Source organism: Erythrolamprus reginae, chromosome 6, assembly GCF_031021105.1.
Source record: "Erythrolamprus reginae isolate rEryReg1 chromosome 6, rEryReg1.hap1, whole genome shotgun sequence".
NCBI lineage: Eukaryota > Metazoa > Chordata > Lepidosauria > Squamata > Dipsadidae > Erythrolamprus > Erythrolamprus reginae.
Window position 1 is genome coordinate 76,476,203 of NC_091955.1, and position 19,474 is coordinate 76,495,676.

Consider the following 19,474-nt stretch of genomic DNA (forward strand, 5'->3'; position numbering starts at 1 on the left):
TTATAAGTTGAAGACTGTAATTTATGAGATATTTATAGGGCAAATCGTTATCAGGAATAATTTCTGTGATTGTTCCTATCAGTAAATAGAGCCTCCCTTAGTGTTTGCTATTGGATCTTTGGTAAGAATAGCAACCAGAAATTCAAGAGCTTTCTTGAGACCCGTGTAGTTCATGTGAATGTAGTCGTGCTTGGCAACCTTGCATATATTTATTTGATTTCTGCAGCCACCCATCTCAACCTGTGAGCCATGGGAGTACAATGGTTAGAATGCAATGTTGCAGACTAACTCTGCTTGCAGTCTGGAGTTCAATCCTCACTGGCTCAAGGTTGACTCAGCCTTCCACCTTTCCAAGGTTGGTAAATGAGGACCCTGATTGTCAGGGTCAGTAGACTGACTTGTAAACTGCTTAGAGAGGCACTATGAAGCAGTACAGTGAACCCTCGATCATTGCGAGGGTTCCGTTCCAGGACCCCAAGCGATGATCGATTTTTCGCGAAGTAGCGGTGCGGAAGTAAAAACACCATCTGCGCGTGCGCAGATGGTGTTTTTACTTCCACTGCCGCCCGCCCTTCGCCCGCCCACCCCGTTGCTCGCGCCTGGGGTGCGCGCGCGCTTCCGCCCACGCTGTTGCCGGCTCCGCTTCCCAGCTGGGAAGCGGAGCTAGGCTGCCCCAAGCTCGCGCGCGCTGCCCGCCCGCCCACGCTGTTGCCGGCTCCGCTTCCCAGCTGGGAAGTGGAGCTAGGCTGCCCCAAGCTTGCGCGCGCCGCCCGCCCGCCCACGCTGTTGCCGGCTCCGCTTCCCAGCTGGGAAGCGGAGCTAGGCTGCCCCAAGCTCGCGCGCGCCGCCCGCCCGCCCACGCTGTTGCCGGCTCCGCTTCCCAGCTGGGAAGCGGAGCTAGGCTGCCCCAAGCTCGCGCGTGCCGCCCGCCAGCCCACCGCCGCTGGGGTCTTACCGGGGCAAGAGGGGGAAGACCCAGGGAAGCCTCTGCCCGGCGGGGAAACTCCACCATCTACGCATGCGTGGAAGGGCACGCATGCGCAGATGGTGGAGTTTACTTCCGGGTTGAAAACTAGCGAAATAGCCCTTTTGCGATGCTCGAGGACGCGAAACTCGAGGGTTCACTGTATATAAATCTAAGTGTTATTGCTATTGCTATTTGTTCCTTTATTTACTATTTATTTATTTATTTTATTTATTAGATTTGTATGCCACTAACAACAGTAGTAAACAGCATATAACAAATCTAATGTTTAAAATAATTAAAAACCCTTATTAAAAACCAAACATACACACAAACATACCATGCATAAATTGTATAGGCCTTGGGGGGGAAAGGGTAGTTCAGTTCCCCCAAGCCTGATGACAGAGGCGGGTTTTAAGGAGCTTACGAAAGGCAAGGAGGGTGAGGGCAATTCTGAGTTCCGGGGGGAGCTGGTTCCAGAGGGCCGGGGCCGCCACAGAGAAGGCTCTTCCCCTGGGTCCCGCCAGATGACATTGTTTAGTTGACGGGACCCGGAGAAGACCGACTCTGTGGGAACACTTTTCAAAGATAGCCCCATGTAGAGAGCGTTACAGTAGTCAAGCCTCGAGGTGATGAGGGCATGAGTGACTTTGAGCAGTGACTCCCGGTCCAAATATTCCAACAGTTAAACTTGAAGTGATTTGAAATAACTGCAAAAAAACACAAGTCTGTTATTAGAGTAGCATCTCTATCCCAGAGGTGCATTAAGGTATCCAGGAATGTTAGATGAGTGATCTGTGCTATGGTTCATCTGAAGGATTTTAAATTGGGTCACTTCTGTTAGGAATTAAACTGAGAGCCTGTGATTTTATATATGACTCACCCACTCTCCAAGGGCTACTATTGACCTCACTCATTATCCCTGGTTCTCTGTTGAACCTTTTATAGAGTGAAAGATGGTTTCTTTTTTTTTTAAAGATGTTTGTGATTTTCTGCATAACTTCTGATTGCATGTTAATTTCTCTCTTTTTGCTGATCTTGCTATGTGACTTGCTTTATAGTTCACTCTGGACAGATCAATCTAGTTAGTTTTCATAATTGAGTGGATTTCTTTCCAACCCAATCCAATCCATAAGGCATGCTTACATTTGCCAAGGTTTGCAGTAGCGTGGTAGAGGGCTCTACCTACATATATGTGGTTTATTGCATACATTTTTCTCTAGTGTATAAAGAGGGATTTTTAATAAGCAGAATGATTCACATTCTTTTCTTCTTTTACTGAAATTTGCTTTGCTTTATAGTATCGGCAGGTAGACTTGCAATAAAAATAGACTGTGTAACCTTAAGTAATTCTACCAAATCTTTCTGTACCAACTTTTGTCAATTAATGGATGAACACCATTTCTAAGATGCATTTTGCATGTGGATGAAAACCTTTTAGTGCAGAACATTCATCAGCTGTAGCCATGTGACTTGAAGTGTATAAACTCTAAAATTAATAGACTGTGATATATTGCAGTAGGATTGCCAAGTTAACTACATTGTACTGTAGGAGGTTAGCACCCACCCCTCTCTTAGAAAAATGAAATATTCTAGGAAATATTAAAAAGGCAGAATATTATATTTTCCCTAAAGGAGAAAATCATCTTCCTGCCCCCCCCAACCCAGAGATATTTATTTATTCATTCATTCATTCGTTTGTTTGTTTGTTTGTTTGTTTTGTCCAATACACAATGATGGTTTTAGTGGGTATACAGTATATCTATATACACATAGTAAAATACATGATGAAGGTTATAGAGGAGATACTCATAGTAAAATATATCTAAGAAGGAATAGAAAAGAAGATATAGTAATAGAACATATCAATGAAAGAATAGAAGAAGAGATATAGGAATAGAAGAAAGGTATAGGAGATATAGGAGAGCAATAGGACAGGGGACGGAAGGCACTCTAGTGCACTTGTACTCGCCCCTTATTGACCTCTTAGGAATCTGGATAGGTCAACCGTAGATAATCTAAGGGTAAAGTGTTGGGGGTTTGGGGATGACACTATGGAGTCCGGTAATGAGTTCCCACGCTTCGACAACTCGGTTACTGAAGTCATATTTTTTACAATCAAGTTTGGAGCGGTTAATATTAAGTTTAAATCTGTTGTGTGCTCTTGTGTTGTTGTGGCTGAAGCTGAAGTAGTCGCCGACAGGCAGGACGTTGCAGCATATGATCTTGTGAGCAATACTTAGATCTTGTTTAAGGCGTCTTAGTTCTAAACTTTCTAGGACAAGGATTGAAAGTCTAGTCTCGTAGGGTATTCTGTTTCGAGTGGAGGAGTGAAGGGTTCTTCTGGTGAAGTATCTTTGGACATTTTCAAGGGTGTTAATGTCTGAGATGCGATATGGGTTCCAAACAGATGAGCTGTATTCGAGGATGGGTCTGGCAAAAGTTTTGTAAGCTCTGGTAAGTAGTGTGAGATTGCCAGAGCAGAAGCTACATAGGATTAGGTTTACAACTCTTGAAGCCTTCTTGGCTATATTGTTGCAGTGGGCTTTGGCACTTAAATCTTTTGTTATTAGTATACCAAGGTCTTTAACCGAGTGGGGATTATCTGTGATAATTTGATTATTCAGTTCGTATTTGAAGTTCAGATTCTTCTTCCCAATGTGTAGGACAGAGGCTGCCAACCTATCTATAAGACAAAGGTTGGGCCAACTTATCTGCAACAAAAAAGACATGGCCCTCAGGACATGATAGGATTCACACCAGGACAAGATCCCCTGCCAAATGCAAGTCAGGAAGCAGCAAAAGTATGGGGTGAGAGCCAGGGTGGTGCAGTGGTTAGAGTGCAGCACTGCAGGCTACTTCAGCTAACTGCTATCTGTAGTTCAGCAGTTCAAATCTCACCACTGGCTCAAGGTTGACTCAGCCTTCCATCCTTCCTAGGTGGGTAAAATGAGGACCCAGATTGTTGGGAGCAATATGCTGATCCTGTAAACCACTTAGAGAGGGCTGTAAAAGCACTGCAAAGTGGTATATTAGTCTAAATGCTAAATGCTATTGCTAAAAGTCATGTCAGCCCTGCCCCCATCCCTCCTGTAAAATAATCACCATCCATTGTTATCTACTGTATTTCCAGAATATATGCTACTCCAGCTACTACTGTATTTCCAGAATATATGCTATTTGCAAAAAAACAAACCCCAAACCCTAAATGTAAGCAGTTTTTATAGAAGATTACTTTTGAAAGCCAACTTTGACGATGAAAAGGGAACATGCTTGCAATTTTGCAGTGAGTGGTTTTTCCCGGTAGTTGTGATATTGTTGTGTATTCCTCTGTAGTGACTTGAATGGAATATATGTATACATATGACGGTCTTGGCATAGGTGTTCGCCCTAGAACAAGGACAGAAGCACCAGCCTGAAGATGACGAGTGGGACCTCATCGAAACGTCGCCAGAAATTTCTGAATCCTACACGGGAAGAAACCCGAATATGCCAAGATCGTCATACCTGTACCCGTGAAAATCTACAAAAACAAACAAATATATATATATGTTTTTAATTTTTTTAACATGTGATACATATATATATATATATATATGTATATATGTATATACAGCAATACCTCGTCTTACGAACTTAATTGGTGCCGGAAGGTGGTTCGTAAGGCGAAAAGTTCATAAGACGAAACAATGTTTCCCATAGGAAACAATGTAAAAGCGATTAATGCGTGCAAGGGGGGAAAACAGAGGTGGGGAATCCCAATAGGGAATTCCATGGGTGGAGCTTTATTTATTTATTTATTTATTTATTTATTTATTTTATTTATTATTTAGATTTGTATGCCGCCCCTCTCCGCAGACTCGGGGCGGCTCACAGCAAGATACAGCAATTCATGACAAATCCAAATAAATTTAAAATATTTAAAAAGATTTAAAAAGAACCCCATTTACTAACAAACACACACACAAACATACCATGCATAAATTGTACATGCCCGGGAGAGGTGTTTCAGTTCCCCCATGCCTGACGGCAAAGGTGGGTTTTAAGGAGTTTAAGGAAGGCAGGGAGAGTAGGGGCAGTTCTAATCTCTGGGGGGAGTTGGTTCCAGAGAGTCGGGGCCGCCACAGAGAAGGCTCTTCCCCTGGGGCCCGCCAACCAACATTGTTTAGTTGACGGGACCCGGAGAAGGCCCACTCTGTGGGACCTAATCGGTTGCTTTGACATCACGAAGACGGCCTTCCTGGAGGCCACGTTTCGGCCGACCAGGAAGGACGTCTTCGTGACGTCAAAGAATACATATATTCTAAGCAATGCCTGCAGACAGGCATCATAAATAAACCGTTAAAAGTTGCCTTGTGAGCAGGGGAAGGGAGGGAGATATTTTTAAAGCAGCAGGAGCTCTTCTTCACACTCCACACCCTCTTCACACAAAAGAGGAAAATAAAAATTGCTAGTATTCCACTCATCCATAAGGCAATAATTTGAAATGTGGGGGGAAGCCAAATAAAGCAAAAATCCAGTAGTAACCCAACATTTTGCAGACAGTTGGCGTACAGCTGAAGTAGAAATAGAATCATCACTTCATTGTCATTTCCTTTGTTCTGATTATTGCACATGCAGGAATAGTTAATAGCAATAGCATTTAGACTTATATACCACTTTACAGTGCTTTACAGCCCTCTCTAAGCAGTTTACAAAGAGTAAGCATATTGCTCCCAACAATCTGGGTCCTCATTTTACCCATCTTGGAAGGGTGGAAGGCTGAGTTAAACTTGAGCCTACTGAGATTCGATCTGCCAAACTGCTGGCAGCCGGTGATCAGCAGAAGTAGCTTGCAGTACTGTACTCTAACTGCACCATGGAGGCTCATAGGTAAAGATAGGTGAAGAGACAAAAAAAGGTCATAAAAATCTCAGCTGCATTTAAAGTGGAATCAGAGTTATAATGGGCACTTCTTATTGCTATTTGAAATAAAAATTCTGAGTGATTGTTGCCATGGGAGTGTTATGAAACGGTCAAGTCTTTGTTCCCCTTTCCCTTTCATTCCATCCATCGAAGGTCAAGAGCTTGGAGGTAGAATGAGGCTTCTTGACAAATGAGACAACATACAATCCATACATTTTGCAGAATGTTATTGTTATAAATAGAGTAATAATTTTTTCAGCATATTTTCAGCATTTTCTGCCAACACACATAGATACTTCAAACTCAATAACACACACACACACATACACACACACACACACACATACACCTACAATACCATTAGCAGAGTTCTTCAATGTAGCAACAGTTAAAAGTGAAACACAAGCAGCTTCTCGTTCACAGTTCAGAGAGCACAGAGTGAGAAGAGAGTGCCGAATGAACTAAGCCACGCCCAGCCTTAAACTTAAGTTCCAGTTTTGATTCTCTGCACAGATTCAGAAGTGTTTAACTCTCATTTGCTGAGTTAGTTGCTATGCCTTTTTATTGGCTGACTTTGTTACTACTGGCTCTCCCAGGCATGAATATCTTAACAAGCAAAAGTTTGTTCAATCCAACACAAACTGGCATATGCAGTAGAATGCAGTAAAATGTGCATGATTCATGCATGATCTATGTACAGTGGTACCTCTACCTACAAACTCTCCACTTACAAACTTTTCTAGATAAGAACCGGGTGTTCAAGATTTTTTTGCCTCTTCTCAAGAACCATTTTCCACTTACAAACCCAAGCCCCCAAAACTGTAACCGGAAAAGGCAGGGAGAAGCCTCCATGGGGCCTCTCTCGGAATCTCCTGGAAGGAAACAGGGCCAGAAAAGGCAGGGAGAAGCCTCCATGGGGCCTCTCTCGGAATCTCCTGGAAGGAAACAGGGCCAGAGAAAAGGCAGGGAGAAGCCTCTGTGGGGCCTCTCTCAGAATCTCCTGGAAGGAAACAGGGCCAGAGAAAAGGCAGGGAGAAGCCTCTGTGGGGCCTCTCTCGGAATCTCCTGGAAGGAAACAGGGCCAGAAAAGGCAGGGAGAAGCCTCCATGGGGCTTCTCTCGGAATCTCCTGGAAGGAAACAGGGCCAGAGAAAAGGCAGGGAGAAGCCTCTGTGGGGCCTCTCTAGGAATCTCCTGGGAGGAAACAGGGCCTCCACCCTCCCTGTGGTTTCCCCAATCACACACATTATTTGCTTTTACATTGATTCCTATCAGAAAAATTGCTTCTTCTTACAAACTTTTCTACTTAAGAACCTGGTCATGGAACGAATTAAGTTCGTAAGTAGAGGTACCACTGTATTAGAAGGATCAGGCAGCAGGTGGGGGAAAGAACTTGCTTGGTAGCCTAGCAAGCTACTGCTTGCTCAAATAAAAAATTCAGAGTAATCGATAAAGTCTGAACTGTTTGGAGGACGCTGTCATTTTAGAAATGACCTTTTTTATCCAAGAATGCTACATATTCTGTGATTCAGGTACATGAATTGAGTTAGCTTTGGATAGATGCAAGACATGAAAAAACATACGTCCTTCAAAGTGTAGGAAGGCACGTCTCTATATTTGTTGACGAAGAATACTTTTCCAATATAATGAAAGATCTATTGCAAGTCAGGTAAATAATTGAAGTGGTGCTGCTGGAAATCCTAAACCCAAGGTCATATTGGAAATGCAGGATAAAGGACAGGCTGTAACCAGTAAAAGGGACTGGCTGTGAAAGCATCAAACAGTAGACATAGTCAAAAACATTCATATGATACCTTGCCTGTTCCTGTTCTCATCACTGGGTGAAATAAGAGGCTATTATATTTCTCATGCCTACTAACCATCTGTCATAACAAGACTGTATTGAACAGAGAGCAGCTTTTTAAAGGCATCTTTTATCCAAGGTCCAGTTAGCATTCTTTGCACAAAATTGAGTTGGATTAATCTATTCCTGACTATTTTCTCTATTGTTTCCTTTCCCTCCACCAAGTGCAGATTCAATTAGGGCAAGATTCTCTGTTTCCCTCAAACTTTAACCTATAATATACCCAAATATGGGAGCATACTGCTTCCCTTTTGTCTCTCAGCCCCTCCAGGCAGGTATTTTATTTTTGTATATGTGTAACATATTTTTGCTTGTAATGAAAATGAAGGGAGATTAGTATAGATCTATTTCAAGCTATTTAGCTCTCATCAGCTAGCTGTACCCTTCATTTCATTTCATTTCATTTTATTGGATTTGTATGCCGCCCCTCTCCGTAGACTCGGGGCGGCTAACAACGGTAATAAAAAACAATGTGCGACAATCCAATACTAAAGAAGCTAAAAACCCTTATTTTAAAAACCAATCATACATACAAACATACCATACATAAATTATGGAAGCCTAGGGGGAAAGAATATCTTAATTCCCCCATGCCTGACGACAAAGGTGGGTTTTAAGAAGCTTGCGAAAGGCAAGAAGGGTGGGGGCTATTCTAATCTCTGGGGGGAGTTGGTTCCAGAGGGCCGGGGCCGCCACAGAGAAGGCTCTTCCCCTGGGTCCCGCCAAACGACATTGTTTAGTTGATGGGACCCGGAGAAGGCCAACTCTGTGGGACCTAATTGGTCGCTGGGATTCGTGCGGCAGAAGGCGGTCCCGGAGATAACCGGGTCCGATGCCATGAAGGGCTTTAATCCCTTACCGGGATTTGAACCTGGACAGTCTGCTTATAAGGCAGTAGCTTTTCATCTCTAGGCCACAACATCTCCTGTACCAGGGAAGAGTTTTATATGTTTTTTTTCTTTTGAATCACCCCAGTATACCCAAATATTATTATTATTATTATTATTATTATTATTATTATTATTTATTTATTTATTTATTTATTTATTTATTTATTTATTATTTGGGCTGATTATTCCACAAAGCAAAGAGAAATACTTGTTTTTGAACTCTAGTTCATTTTTTAAAAGAAAATATAATCTTTATTGAAGATAAATGGGGGATACATAAAATAAAAGGACTGTGCAGATATCAATTCAAATGTATATAAATTTTGAATATACAGTTATAAATCATGACAGCTGTCAGCCTGGATAGTTTCAAGGCAGGATTAGACAGATTCATGGATGCCAAGTGTATTGATGGTTATTGAAACGGATGTCCAAGTGTTACCTCTATGTTGGTTGAGGCAGGCAGGATTCCCTTGGGTACCATTTGTTGGGCATCAAGGGAAAAGGAGGGTTTTGCCTTCCCTTTCTGCTCAAGATCCCCATGTACAATTGGTGGGCCACTGTGTGACACAGAATGCTGGACTCGTGGGCGTTGGTACGATTCAGCATGGCTCTTCTTATGTTCTTATGAAAGAAGGCAAGAAATAAAAAGAGAGAGAGAAAGGAAGAAAAAGTTCATTCTGGAATGTGTATACAATAAGTTCTTATGATGAACTAGAAGTTTAAGCTGTTTATTCAAAGGATGCAACTAGTCCAAAGTATGGAAACACGAGATGAAGAATCAGTGTAGGTTATCTTGTTTCAAGTGGAAAATGCTGACAGCTGTGATCAAGCTCGCTTTAATGTGTTATGGCAGGTTCTGGCTGGTTGAGAAGCTTGTGCTATTCTCTGGCAATTTTCTTTTCTATTAAATAATATATAAAATAATTTTGTGTTTCCTTCTATACTTTTTGAACATATTATTAAACAAGAATGAAAGAAGCTGAAGTCTAAAAATAAGAGAAGATGACATAAAGATCCAGTTCATGTTGTGTCCATCCTGGAAGTTAAATCACTTATGCTGTCATGAAGTGGGATGGGGATTTTAGAGTTTATGGTTTTCTTATGTTACGGATTTTACTGTTGTAAGCTGCCTGAAGTCATCTGTGTTTGAGTTGGTATACAATTTGGTTTAATATATAATAAATAAATACTTCGCTCATGATCTGGAGTTAACTAGCCTCTGTGTACCAATGATTGATTTTTAGAAATCAAAGATAATATTTTTCTTGTTTAATGAGCAATTTGATGCGAAATTGATAAACATGGCAAAACAATGTACACGCACTAGATATAATTGGTATGAATTAAAATGTGTGGGAATAATTTGCTCCAAGAAAGTGTTAAAATAGAGGAAAACAGTAGATAATCAATTGCATGTGCACTTTTCTGAAATGCAGAAAAGTCTCTAATATTCCTCCTCAAAAGTCTGTGTTGCCTTGTGCATCCATATAGTATACAGCAGCCGTAGTCAGCAAAAGTAATAATAATAATAATAATAATAATAATAATAATAATAATTTATTAGATTTGTATGCCACCCCTCTCCGAAGACTCAGGGCAGCTCACAACAGTAATAAAAAAGCAATAGAACAATAGAACAAATCTAATAATAAAAAAGATATATAAAACCCCAACAATTAAAAAACCATACAACACATACATACCAAACCTAAAGTATAACAGCCTGGGGGAGATGTCTTAGTTCCCCCATGCCTGGCGATAAAGGTGGGTCTTGAGTAATTTGCGAAAGACAAGGAGGGTGGGGGCAGTTCTAATCTCCGGGGGGAGTTGATTCCAGAGGGCCGGGGCCGCCACAGAGAAGGCTCTTCCCTTGGGGCCCGCCAAGCGACATTGTTTGGTTGACGGGACCTGGAGAAGGCCAACTCTTTGGGACCTTATCGGCCGCTGGGATTCGTGCAGTAGAAGGCGGTTCCGGGGGTATTCTGGTCCAATGCCATGTAGGGCTTTACAGGTCATTACCAACACTTTGACCGGAAACTGATCGGCAGCCTGCAGTACTGCATTCTAACCACTGCGCCATCATGGATCCATCATACAGTGGCCACGGTGTTGGACTGGTACCTGAGATATCATATTTGCTTTAGGAAATGAATACTGTTTTCCATCCTAATTGTTTTATTTATAAAATGACCAATTTCTGAATTTTTAATAAATGAACCAATCACTGTTGGACTTTTAAAAAACAGACAAAACATCTGTAGATTTTATTAAGAATGGACTTAATATTTAACTCTTCATATACATGGTACTATGTTCTTTCCACTCTCACTAGAGGTCTTAACTGAAGAGAGGATCAGTGCAAGTTGGCATACATGCTATCGTTTTCCCAAACTTATTTTGTCCTTAAGTAACAAATGGCTATTCCTAGGGGAACTTTTCCATATAGATTTATTTGCTGAGGAATCCAATGCATTCCTGGTTTGCCAGGCTTCTTCACTCCAAATGAAATGTTGCCTTTCAACAAATCCAACTCTTCCATCTAGACTTTTTCCCCCCAGGACAAAAATCAATAGCAGTAGAACTTATTTCACAGAGGTATTATTGACTTGTTATCCTCCACTGTCAGTGTGTGTAGTAGGAAAAAGAATAATGGGTGTGTGTGTGTGTGACTAATTCCACCATAGAAGATAAAGTTGACCAGCTGAATTGTTAGTTTCAGCCCTTACCCAAATAAGCAGGGTTTTTTTTAAAAGTATAGAATTCTGTGTGATTGGACACACAAGGAATTTGACGTTGGTGCTTATGCTGTCACTGTACATAAAAGAAAAGATATTTGTCAAGAATTGAGGCACAACACAATGATTGTCATAGGGTTCAAATAAGCAATCAGGAAAAAAATCAATATTAATATAAATCATAAGGCTACAAGCAACAAGTTACAATCATACAGTTATAAGTGGGAGGAGTTGGGTGATAGGAACAATGAAAAGATTAATAGTAATAGTAAGGCAGTTTTAGTAAATAGTTTGACAGACAGGGGCGAGGGAATTATTTGTTTAGCAGAGTGATGGCATTCGGGAAAAGTATTTGTATGTCTAGTTGTCTTGGTGTGCTGTGCTCTATAGCATCGTTTTGTGGGTAGGAGTTGAAACAGTTTATATCCAGGATGCGAGGTTTAGAGAAAGTCCAAATTGGAAGCTATCAGACAAGCAAAAAAGGACTAATACCTCAATTTCTCAGAATCTGGGAAATATTTTATACAGAGTGCCATATATCTAGTCCTGAAATCTTAGTAGCTGAAGGAAGAAAGCCTACACATTTGGAATACAGTGTTCCCTCGATTTTCGCAGGGGATGCGTTCCGAGACCGCCCGCGAAAGTCGAATTTCTGCGAAGTAGAGATGCGGAAGTAAATGCACTATTTTTGGCTATGAACAGTATCACAAGCCTTCCCTTAACACTTTAAACCCCTAAACTGCAATTTCTCATTCACTTAGCAAGCATTTAGATTATTACTCACCATGTGTATTTATTAAAGTTATTAAAAAAATATTCATTAAAGGCGGACGAAAGTTTGGCGATGACGTATGATGTCATCGGGCGGGAAAAACCGTGGTATAGGGAAAAAAACAGCAAAGCATTTTTTAATTAATATTTTTGAAAAACCGTGATATAGCTATTTTGCGAAGTTCGAACCCGCGAAAATCGAGGGACCACTGTATCTGCATTTCTACATTTTCTTCACTCATGAATGCCAATAAATATCTTGAAGCTAGAAAGGAAAAAGAATGTGTTGAACGTAGACTATGCAAATGAAACTACGTGTTTTATGAGTTTGGAATTTTTCCTAAAATAGTTTGATAGTATTATGTAGGTTATAAAAACATATTTAAATGTACTTGCAAAATTCAGACAGAAGTAGTGTGTTGATTTGGCTTTCATCTTAGGGTATCCTCTCCCTTTTTTAAGAATATATTTTTTTCCCTTTGGAAAGCAGAAACTGAGTGGGAAATGTGTGGAATGGAGTATAAGCACACTTCCTGAAGTAGGAAAGCTCATATTTTATAATTATATCTTGAGCTTATGTGGGAGAGCAATGCTGATAAGAAGAGCTGGCAATGCTGATAAGACGATCTGATCAATGCTAATTGTCAACTGACTGAGCCTTTCAGTGTAATACATCATATGGGACTCTTAAGATTCAGGATTCAAGAGCTCCCTTAATCTTTGGTGAAAAGATTTCATGAACATGATAGCCTTGGAAGCAGCATATTTTGAGGATTATTGCATATGTATATAATTTCTACATAGACAGCTCTTGGGTTACTGTAGTATTTTTCAAATAGTGGGTTGTCGTCCCCGGGGCGCGCGGAGCAATGCCAGGGGAGGCGCATGATCCAAGGGAACATGCTCTTTTTTTGCTACAGGGTGTAGGAGTATTTTGCAGTGAACAATAGCACACAGCACAGAGCAGGAGATATGAAGTGCAGATAACAAACTTTTAAGAGACCCCATGGATAAATATTTAACAAGGATAAAAAGAAAGGAAGAGAGAGATGGAGATAATGAGACAAATATAAGTCTCCCAAAAGCTAAGATGAGGAAATGTGGTGGTGTATGTAGTGCTTGGCTTCATTGTGACTATGGTGGAAGACGAGGAAAGAGTGGTATGTTTACTATGTCTAATAATGTTGGCAGCGGACAGCATGAAGCCAAATAAATTAAAGTGTCATTAAGCACATTACACCCCAATCATGCTGATAAGCCGCTTGAGTTTTTTCAGTGAAAATGTCCTGAATATTGCAAACAATTGTCTCGGCTGAGAGTTTAGGGGGGTGGGCGTGAAATGTTTACTTCTTCCTGGGTGTGTGTGTGTGTGACAGAAAATAATTGAGAAACACGGGGTTAGTGAATCAATAACCTAGCATTTTGACACCATAGAGCAGGGATCCCCAAACTTGGCAAGTTTAAGACTATGCTGGCTGGAGAATTCTGGGAGTTGAAGTCCACAAGTCTTAAAGCTGCCAAGTTTGAAGACCTCTGCCTTAGAGTGAGGATAACAACTTTTTTTAAAAATAGATTTTTATTAAATTATATACATATTAAAAACACAAAAACAGAGCATTGTATTGTCTATTTGTAAGTACAACTGTAAGATGTCTGTTATATGACAGTATAACATATATACCCTTCCCTCCACCCTCCCCCACTGTTTCTTCTACAGTTTGTGTTGTTGTATATTCACGGTCATTCGTATCAGTGTAATTATACACCTATTATTAATATTATTATTATTAATAATACAAGTAAAAAGAATCTATCAGCAAATAAATAAAGTGTTGTTCATCTATATTTGGATTATATTTGTATTTTCTTTTGCTTTTTATTTTGTACAGCTATTCTTTTTGGTTTTTGACCCAGTTATAAAAATTTTTCCATGTGTCTTTATCTTGTATCTCGGATAAAAACTTTATTTAACCTATTTATTAACACTTCTTTCTTTTCTTTTCTTTTTCCCGTTTTAGATGACATCTATTTGGAGCAGCAGAACTTTTCTTCTCTTCTGCTGAGTCAAAGCACTGTGGACAACAAGACACACACAGCCTTAACTGAAAGCCCAATAGTCTCCAGGGCAAAAACAGAATTCCCTGAGTTGTCATCATCAGTAACCGCTCCTTTTGAAATGACCCCGTTGGACCAAGAAGTGGGAAGCAGAGCCTCAGTTCAACAAAATGGACCAGCACTGGATTTTTCAGTAACAAGCAACGAAGCCATCTTAAATGACGATAGTTTTATTAGTTTAATTTCAAATGCACAACAGACTCCTTCGCTGAAGTCTTTGGTAGAAGACGATCACTTGGGTTCCTACCCAGTAAAGCCAACTAAAGAAACACTACAGACTTTATCGTTAGCACCTTCACTAGCCGTCTCCTCTTCGCCAGTTGATTACGTGGGAACATTGGAGACAACGTTGCAAAGGGCTGCCTTTGCCCCCCATATTTCTCTCCCGCACCTGAAGTCTTTTGATGGGACGAGTATTAATCTGACCCCATACAGAGACTTGCTCATGCCTCAGACTGACTTACATTCTGTTGCATTGGAAAAGGCAGATGCAAGTATTGGAAAAGAAGAGGAGAGTTTGCCATCTTATCTTTTCCCTTCAAATTCTTTGCTTTTTGATACTACTGTAGAACAGTCGCCTACATATCACAATATGCAAAGAACATATACATATCCTGAAGCTCACTATAGTATTAATAGCAGTTTAACTGGAACACTGGGTCCAAATTATTCATCTGTCCTAAGCATTCCTATTTCATTAATGGGGGGAACTATGTTTTCAACCCATTCTCCTTTTCTTTATCGTCATACCATTTTCTACACAGAGGCACCTGCTTTCAACACTCCTTTTAATGACATGTTTTTTACACGTGAAGTGTCCCAGGAATTCTCCAGAAATTCCACACCAATTTTTCCCAGCTACTCCAAAAACAAACTCGGTGAGTCCAGAAGTCCAGTGCCTTTCACCGAACCATATACATCATGTTTGTACTGTGACTTAATCTCAGTTTCTCCAGAATCATTTTTGTCAATACGACCCACAGAAAATGAGGTGGGTTCGGGGGAGTATGATGAGACACTGTCATTTATGGTCTCGGAGGTAAAGAGTATCGCATCACTTACAGCAGAAATGAGTGATCTCTACGATGTGCCTGAACCTCCTCCTGAAATCTTTGATACTAGTTTTCCATCAAGGCCTGTTGTTTCACTTTCTTCAAGATTTACTGAACTCTCTGAGTCAAATTCTATTGAAATTAGCCTTAAAAGTATATTTACATCCATTTCCCCGTCCCATTTCTATAGCCAGTCTTCTGAAATTATATCGTTGGAAAACAGTTTGGTGAGTTTCTCCTATTCTGTGTCCGAATTAGTTACAGTAGAATCTAGTACAGGTGTTATGGAAAAACCATTTTCTACAATTTCTCCAGAGTCTGTCTTCATGGAGAATGTGAGTATGACGTCCATGATAATGAGAAATTCAATTCTGCTAGAAACATCTGAATTTATGCCGTCAGAAACCACCCACTTATTTGGCACTTCACTGGAGTATTTTTCCATAGAAGATTCAGCTATGAGTAGATCAGACATAGTGTCCGGCCTTTCATTCAGACCCTTTTCCTCTGAGCCTACTGACCTGTCCAATTTATCATCCGCTACAGACATATCTCTTCTAACAGTGCCAAGTGATTTATTAACACCTTTACCTCATATTTTGCCCACACTCCTTCCAACACCTGTGCTTTTTGACAATTCAGCTGGATGGAGCCTAGTTGAGCAACCAGCTGTTAACATCAGTAGTATGGCGGCTTCTCAAGTCTCTTTGTGGCAAAGTTCGTTTTTTCATTCAAGCTCATCTTTTTTTCCACTTACGCACAGTTCTGAGGTGATGCCATCATCACACCTCTATACGAACTCCTCAGTCTTACTAGAACCCACATCAATCTTGATGGTAGAATCTGAATTTTATTTTACCTCAGCTTTCACAGAAGCTACCTCTCACTTTGAGTCTTATTTCACTACTGATACCATGTCAACACAGCAGCTACCTGTGTCAGCTTCACAGCCTGTTTTCACCAGCAACATCTATGGGGATAATACACATGTGAGCTTGTGGTTCACGTCACTTCAGTCAACTCCTGTCTTAACTTTCTCACCGTTTTTGTTAACTACAGCTATCGTTGAAGATAGTGGTGCTACTGCTAATTTCAGTCCATTTTCCTCCTTCCATGAGGTACCTTCTACCACAGATTTTTTAAAAACCACTCCTTATACACCTTTGTCCACAAATATGAACAGCAATGTAATTTCACCTACTAGATCAATGGTTGTAGAGACATCTTCATCTGTGAATACTACAGTTGAACCCAATGTTCTAACAAAAACTAGCATAACTGAGCATATTAGTATGACAGCTTTTACTGCCACCACTTCCAGTAGCAAAACAGGACTTTCTTCAGTTACCAGCAGCACATCAAGTTCATCTACATCCTCTTCAACCTCTATCTGGACCCCTACACAGGTTACAGTGACAACCATTCCAACTACCACAACTAAACAGCCTTATGTTTGTGACATCACAGTCCCTGATAAATATTTGGTAACAACTGGTAAGATTTTTTCTTATATATATATATATATTTCTTATTAAATATATATATTTATACTGCACTTCTATGGTATTATAGTAGAGGAAATTAAACTGATATAATGGACTGCAAATCTCTTGAACAATGCCCTAACTTTGCTGCTGTAGTAGTAGTAGTAGTAGTAATAATAATAATAATAATATAATAATAATAATAATAATAATAATAATAATAATAATAATAATAATAATTTATTGGATTTATATGCCGCCCCTCTCCGTAGACTCGGGGCGGCTAACAACAATGATAAAAAAAACATGTAACAATCCAATAATAAAACAACTAAAAACCCTTATTATAAAACCAAACATACACACAAACATACCATGCATAACTTGTAATGGCCTAGGGGAAAGGAATATCTCAACTCCCCCATGCCTGGCGGTATAAATGAGTCTTGAGTAGTTTACGAATGACAGGGAGGGTGGGGGCAGTTCTAATCTCTGGGGGGAGTTGGTTCCAGAGGGCCGGGGCCGCCACAGAGAGGGCTCTTCCCCTGGGGCCCACCAAACGACATTGTTTAGTTGATGGGACCCGGAGAAGGCCAACTCTGTGGGACCTTATCGGTCGCTGGGATTCGTGCGGTAGCAGACGGTTCCGGAGGTAATCTGGTCCAATGCCATGTAGGGCTTTAAAGGTCATGACCAACACTTTGAATTGTGACCGGAAACTGATCGGCAGCCAATGCAAGCCACGGAGTATTGAAGAAACGTGGGCGAATCTTGGAAGCCCCACGATGGCTCTCGCGGCTGCATTCTGCAGGACAATTTGTTGTTTTCTTGTATAATCTATGTTAGTGTTTCTATTACTTAAAATGCTGTACTTAATAGAGATTGATTGGGGAATAGAACATTCTGGAGAACTCTTAAAATATTCATTGAGACTATGCTAAACCTCTTTTGGACCAGCCCACTCCTAAAGTGCTTCAACAGTCTCTGGGAGTACATTAAAAGTGACTTGAGTTGTCCCAGATTTGGAGCTCTGGATGAAACAAACTTGTTCTGAGGTTGTGTAATCTTCTACCCACTCCAGACCAATTTGGATGACTCAATTCCAGTTTGATTACCTTGATTCCAAATGATAAACTTTCTTACATTTAATTTTCAAAAAATCAACCTCCTCTGGCATTTTGGAACTGCAATTTCCAGAACTCTATGCTAACATTTTAGGCATTGCATTTCCAGTACAATGGGATGGCTCTAAATTAATGAGGTTGCTGAACTGCATATTATTATCTTTTGTCTCATTTAAAAAAGGGACAGGTGAGGGGCGGCATACAAATCTAATAAATTATTATTGTTGTTGTTGTTGTTGTTGTTATTATTATTATTATTATTATTATTATTATTATTATTATTATGTCAATACAACACAGCAAACGAGAGCACTATGCTGGATTTCGTATTTCATCACCAGTCGGGCACTTCTCAAGCACCTAGGACTGCGTGATGTAGCGGCGAATTATGTTTGCCGATCCCAGTAAAGCGGCCTTTTGCAATTGACAGACGGAGACTTTCAATGGTTTTCTGATGGTTTTCAAATGTCCGCTGAGATCCTTTGGCACTGCGCCCAGCGTGCCAAGTACCACTGGGACCACTTTCACTGGCTTATGCCAGAGTCGTTGCAGCTCGATTTTTAGATCTTTGTATTTTACTAATTTCTCTAGTTGCTTCTCCTCAATTCTGCTGTCCCCTGGGATTGCAATGTCGATGATCCATTATTTATTATTATTATTATTATTATTATTATTATTATTATTATTATTATTATTATGCTTCATAGAAATAAGGTAATCCCAAATTTGTAGTCTTGTTTAACTGGATGCTACAGGAATATTCTCTATCCCTATTTATTTGTATGAGTGTTGAGGACCCAGCCAAAGTTTGCATGTTTAAATATATGTTAGAAATCCAGTGCTTGGTGGGTGAGACCAATTCTAAGCTCAGTATGCGTCAGAAACAGGGAGATCTTTGTTTAGCTGCTAATTGCTTTCCCAATTTTTCCTTTCAGCAGCATTTTTTTTAATACTAAGTTATGTGGCTGCCTGAATAAACTTTTTTGTAGGTAGCACTTCCTTAGAATATATCTCTAGGGCTGTCATCAGGGGAGGGTGTAGGGCAGCTAGCTCTGGTTGACTCACCCAGGCCAATTTGACCCACCCAGGCCAATTTGACCCAGTTGTTTCGCTCTGGCTGACTCACTGTGGTTGACTTACCACAGCCAACTCACCGCACAACAATTCACTGTGAGACAATTCAACATGGGATAATTCAAGAGAAGGGCAAGTTAATTGCAGTGAGCCTTGTCTTGCTTTAGGTTCGAGGTTCAAGCCTAAGCAAGACAAGGCCTGCTCCAATTCAACTGTCTCTGTTGAGTTATACTCCATTGATTTGTTCCATTGTGAATTAACCTGCAGCAAGTTGACTGTGGCTAGGCAGCAGGTGAGTTGTCCCATTCCGATCAGAGAAGAAGCAATGAATAGGAAGGAATGCATGACACAAGTGAATGATGTAGTCAGTAGTTGCAGCAGTAGCAGTAGAACTTAGTCTTAGTAGGAATTAGAAACTTAATAGAAATTCGTCTTTGTCCTGTCTCAGATGTGAGTCTTTTTGGATGGTTAATATTGACACTTTGTAGTTATAT

General features: G+C 40.4%; 1 protein-coding gene across 3 annotated transcripts in view; it reads left to right on the plus strand.

Moving 5' to 3' along the window:
• The window catches only part of KIAA1549 (KIAA1549 ortholog), a 155,578-nt gene that overhangs the window by 52,083 nt on the left and 84,021 nt on the right, over positions 1-19,474 (plus strand). For all 3 annotated transcript variants that reach the window (XM_070756299.1, XM_070756301.1, XM_070756300.1), the window contains exon 2: positions 14,150-16,792. In XM_070756299.1, the coding sequence (XP_070612400.1) occupies positions 14,150-16,792 (2,643 nt within the window). The remainder of the gene's footprint in view (positions 1-14,149; positions 16,793-19,474) is intronic.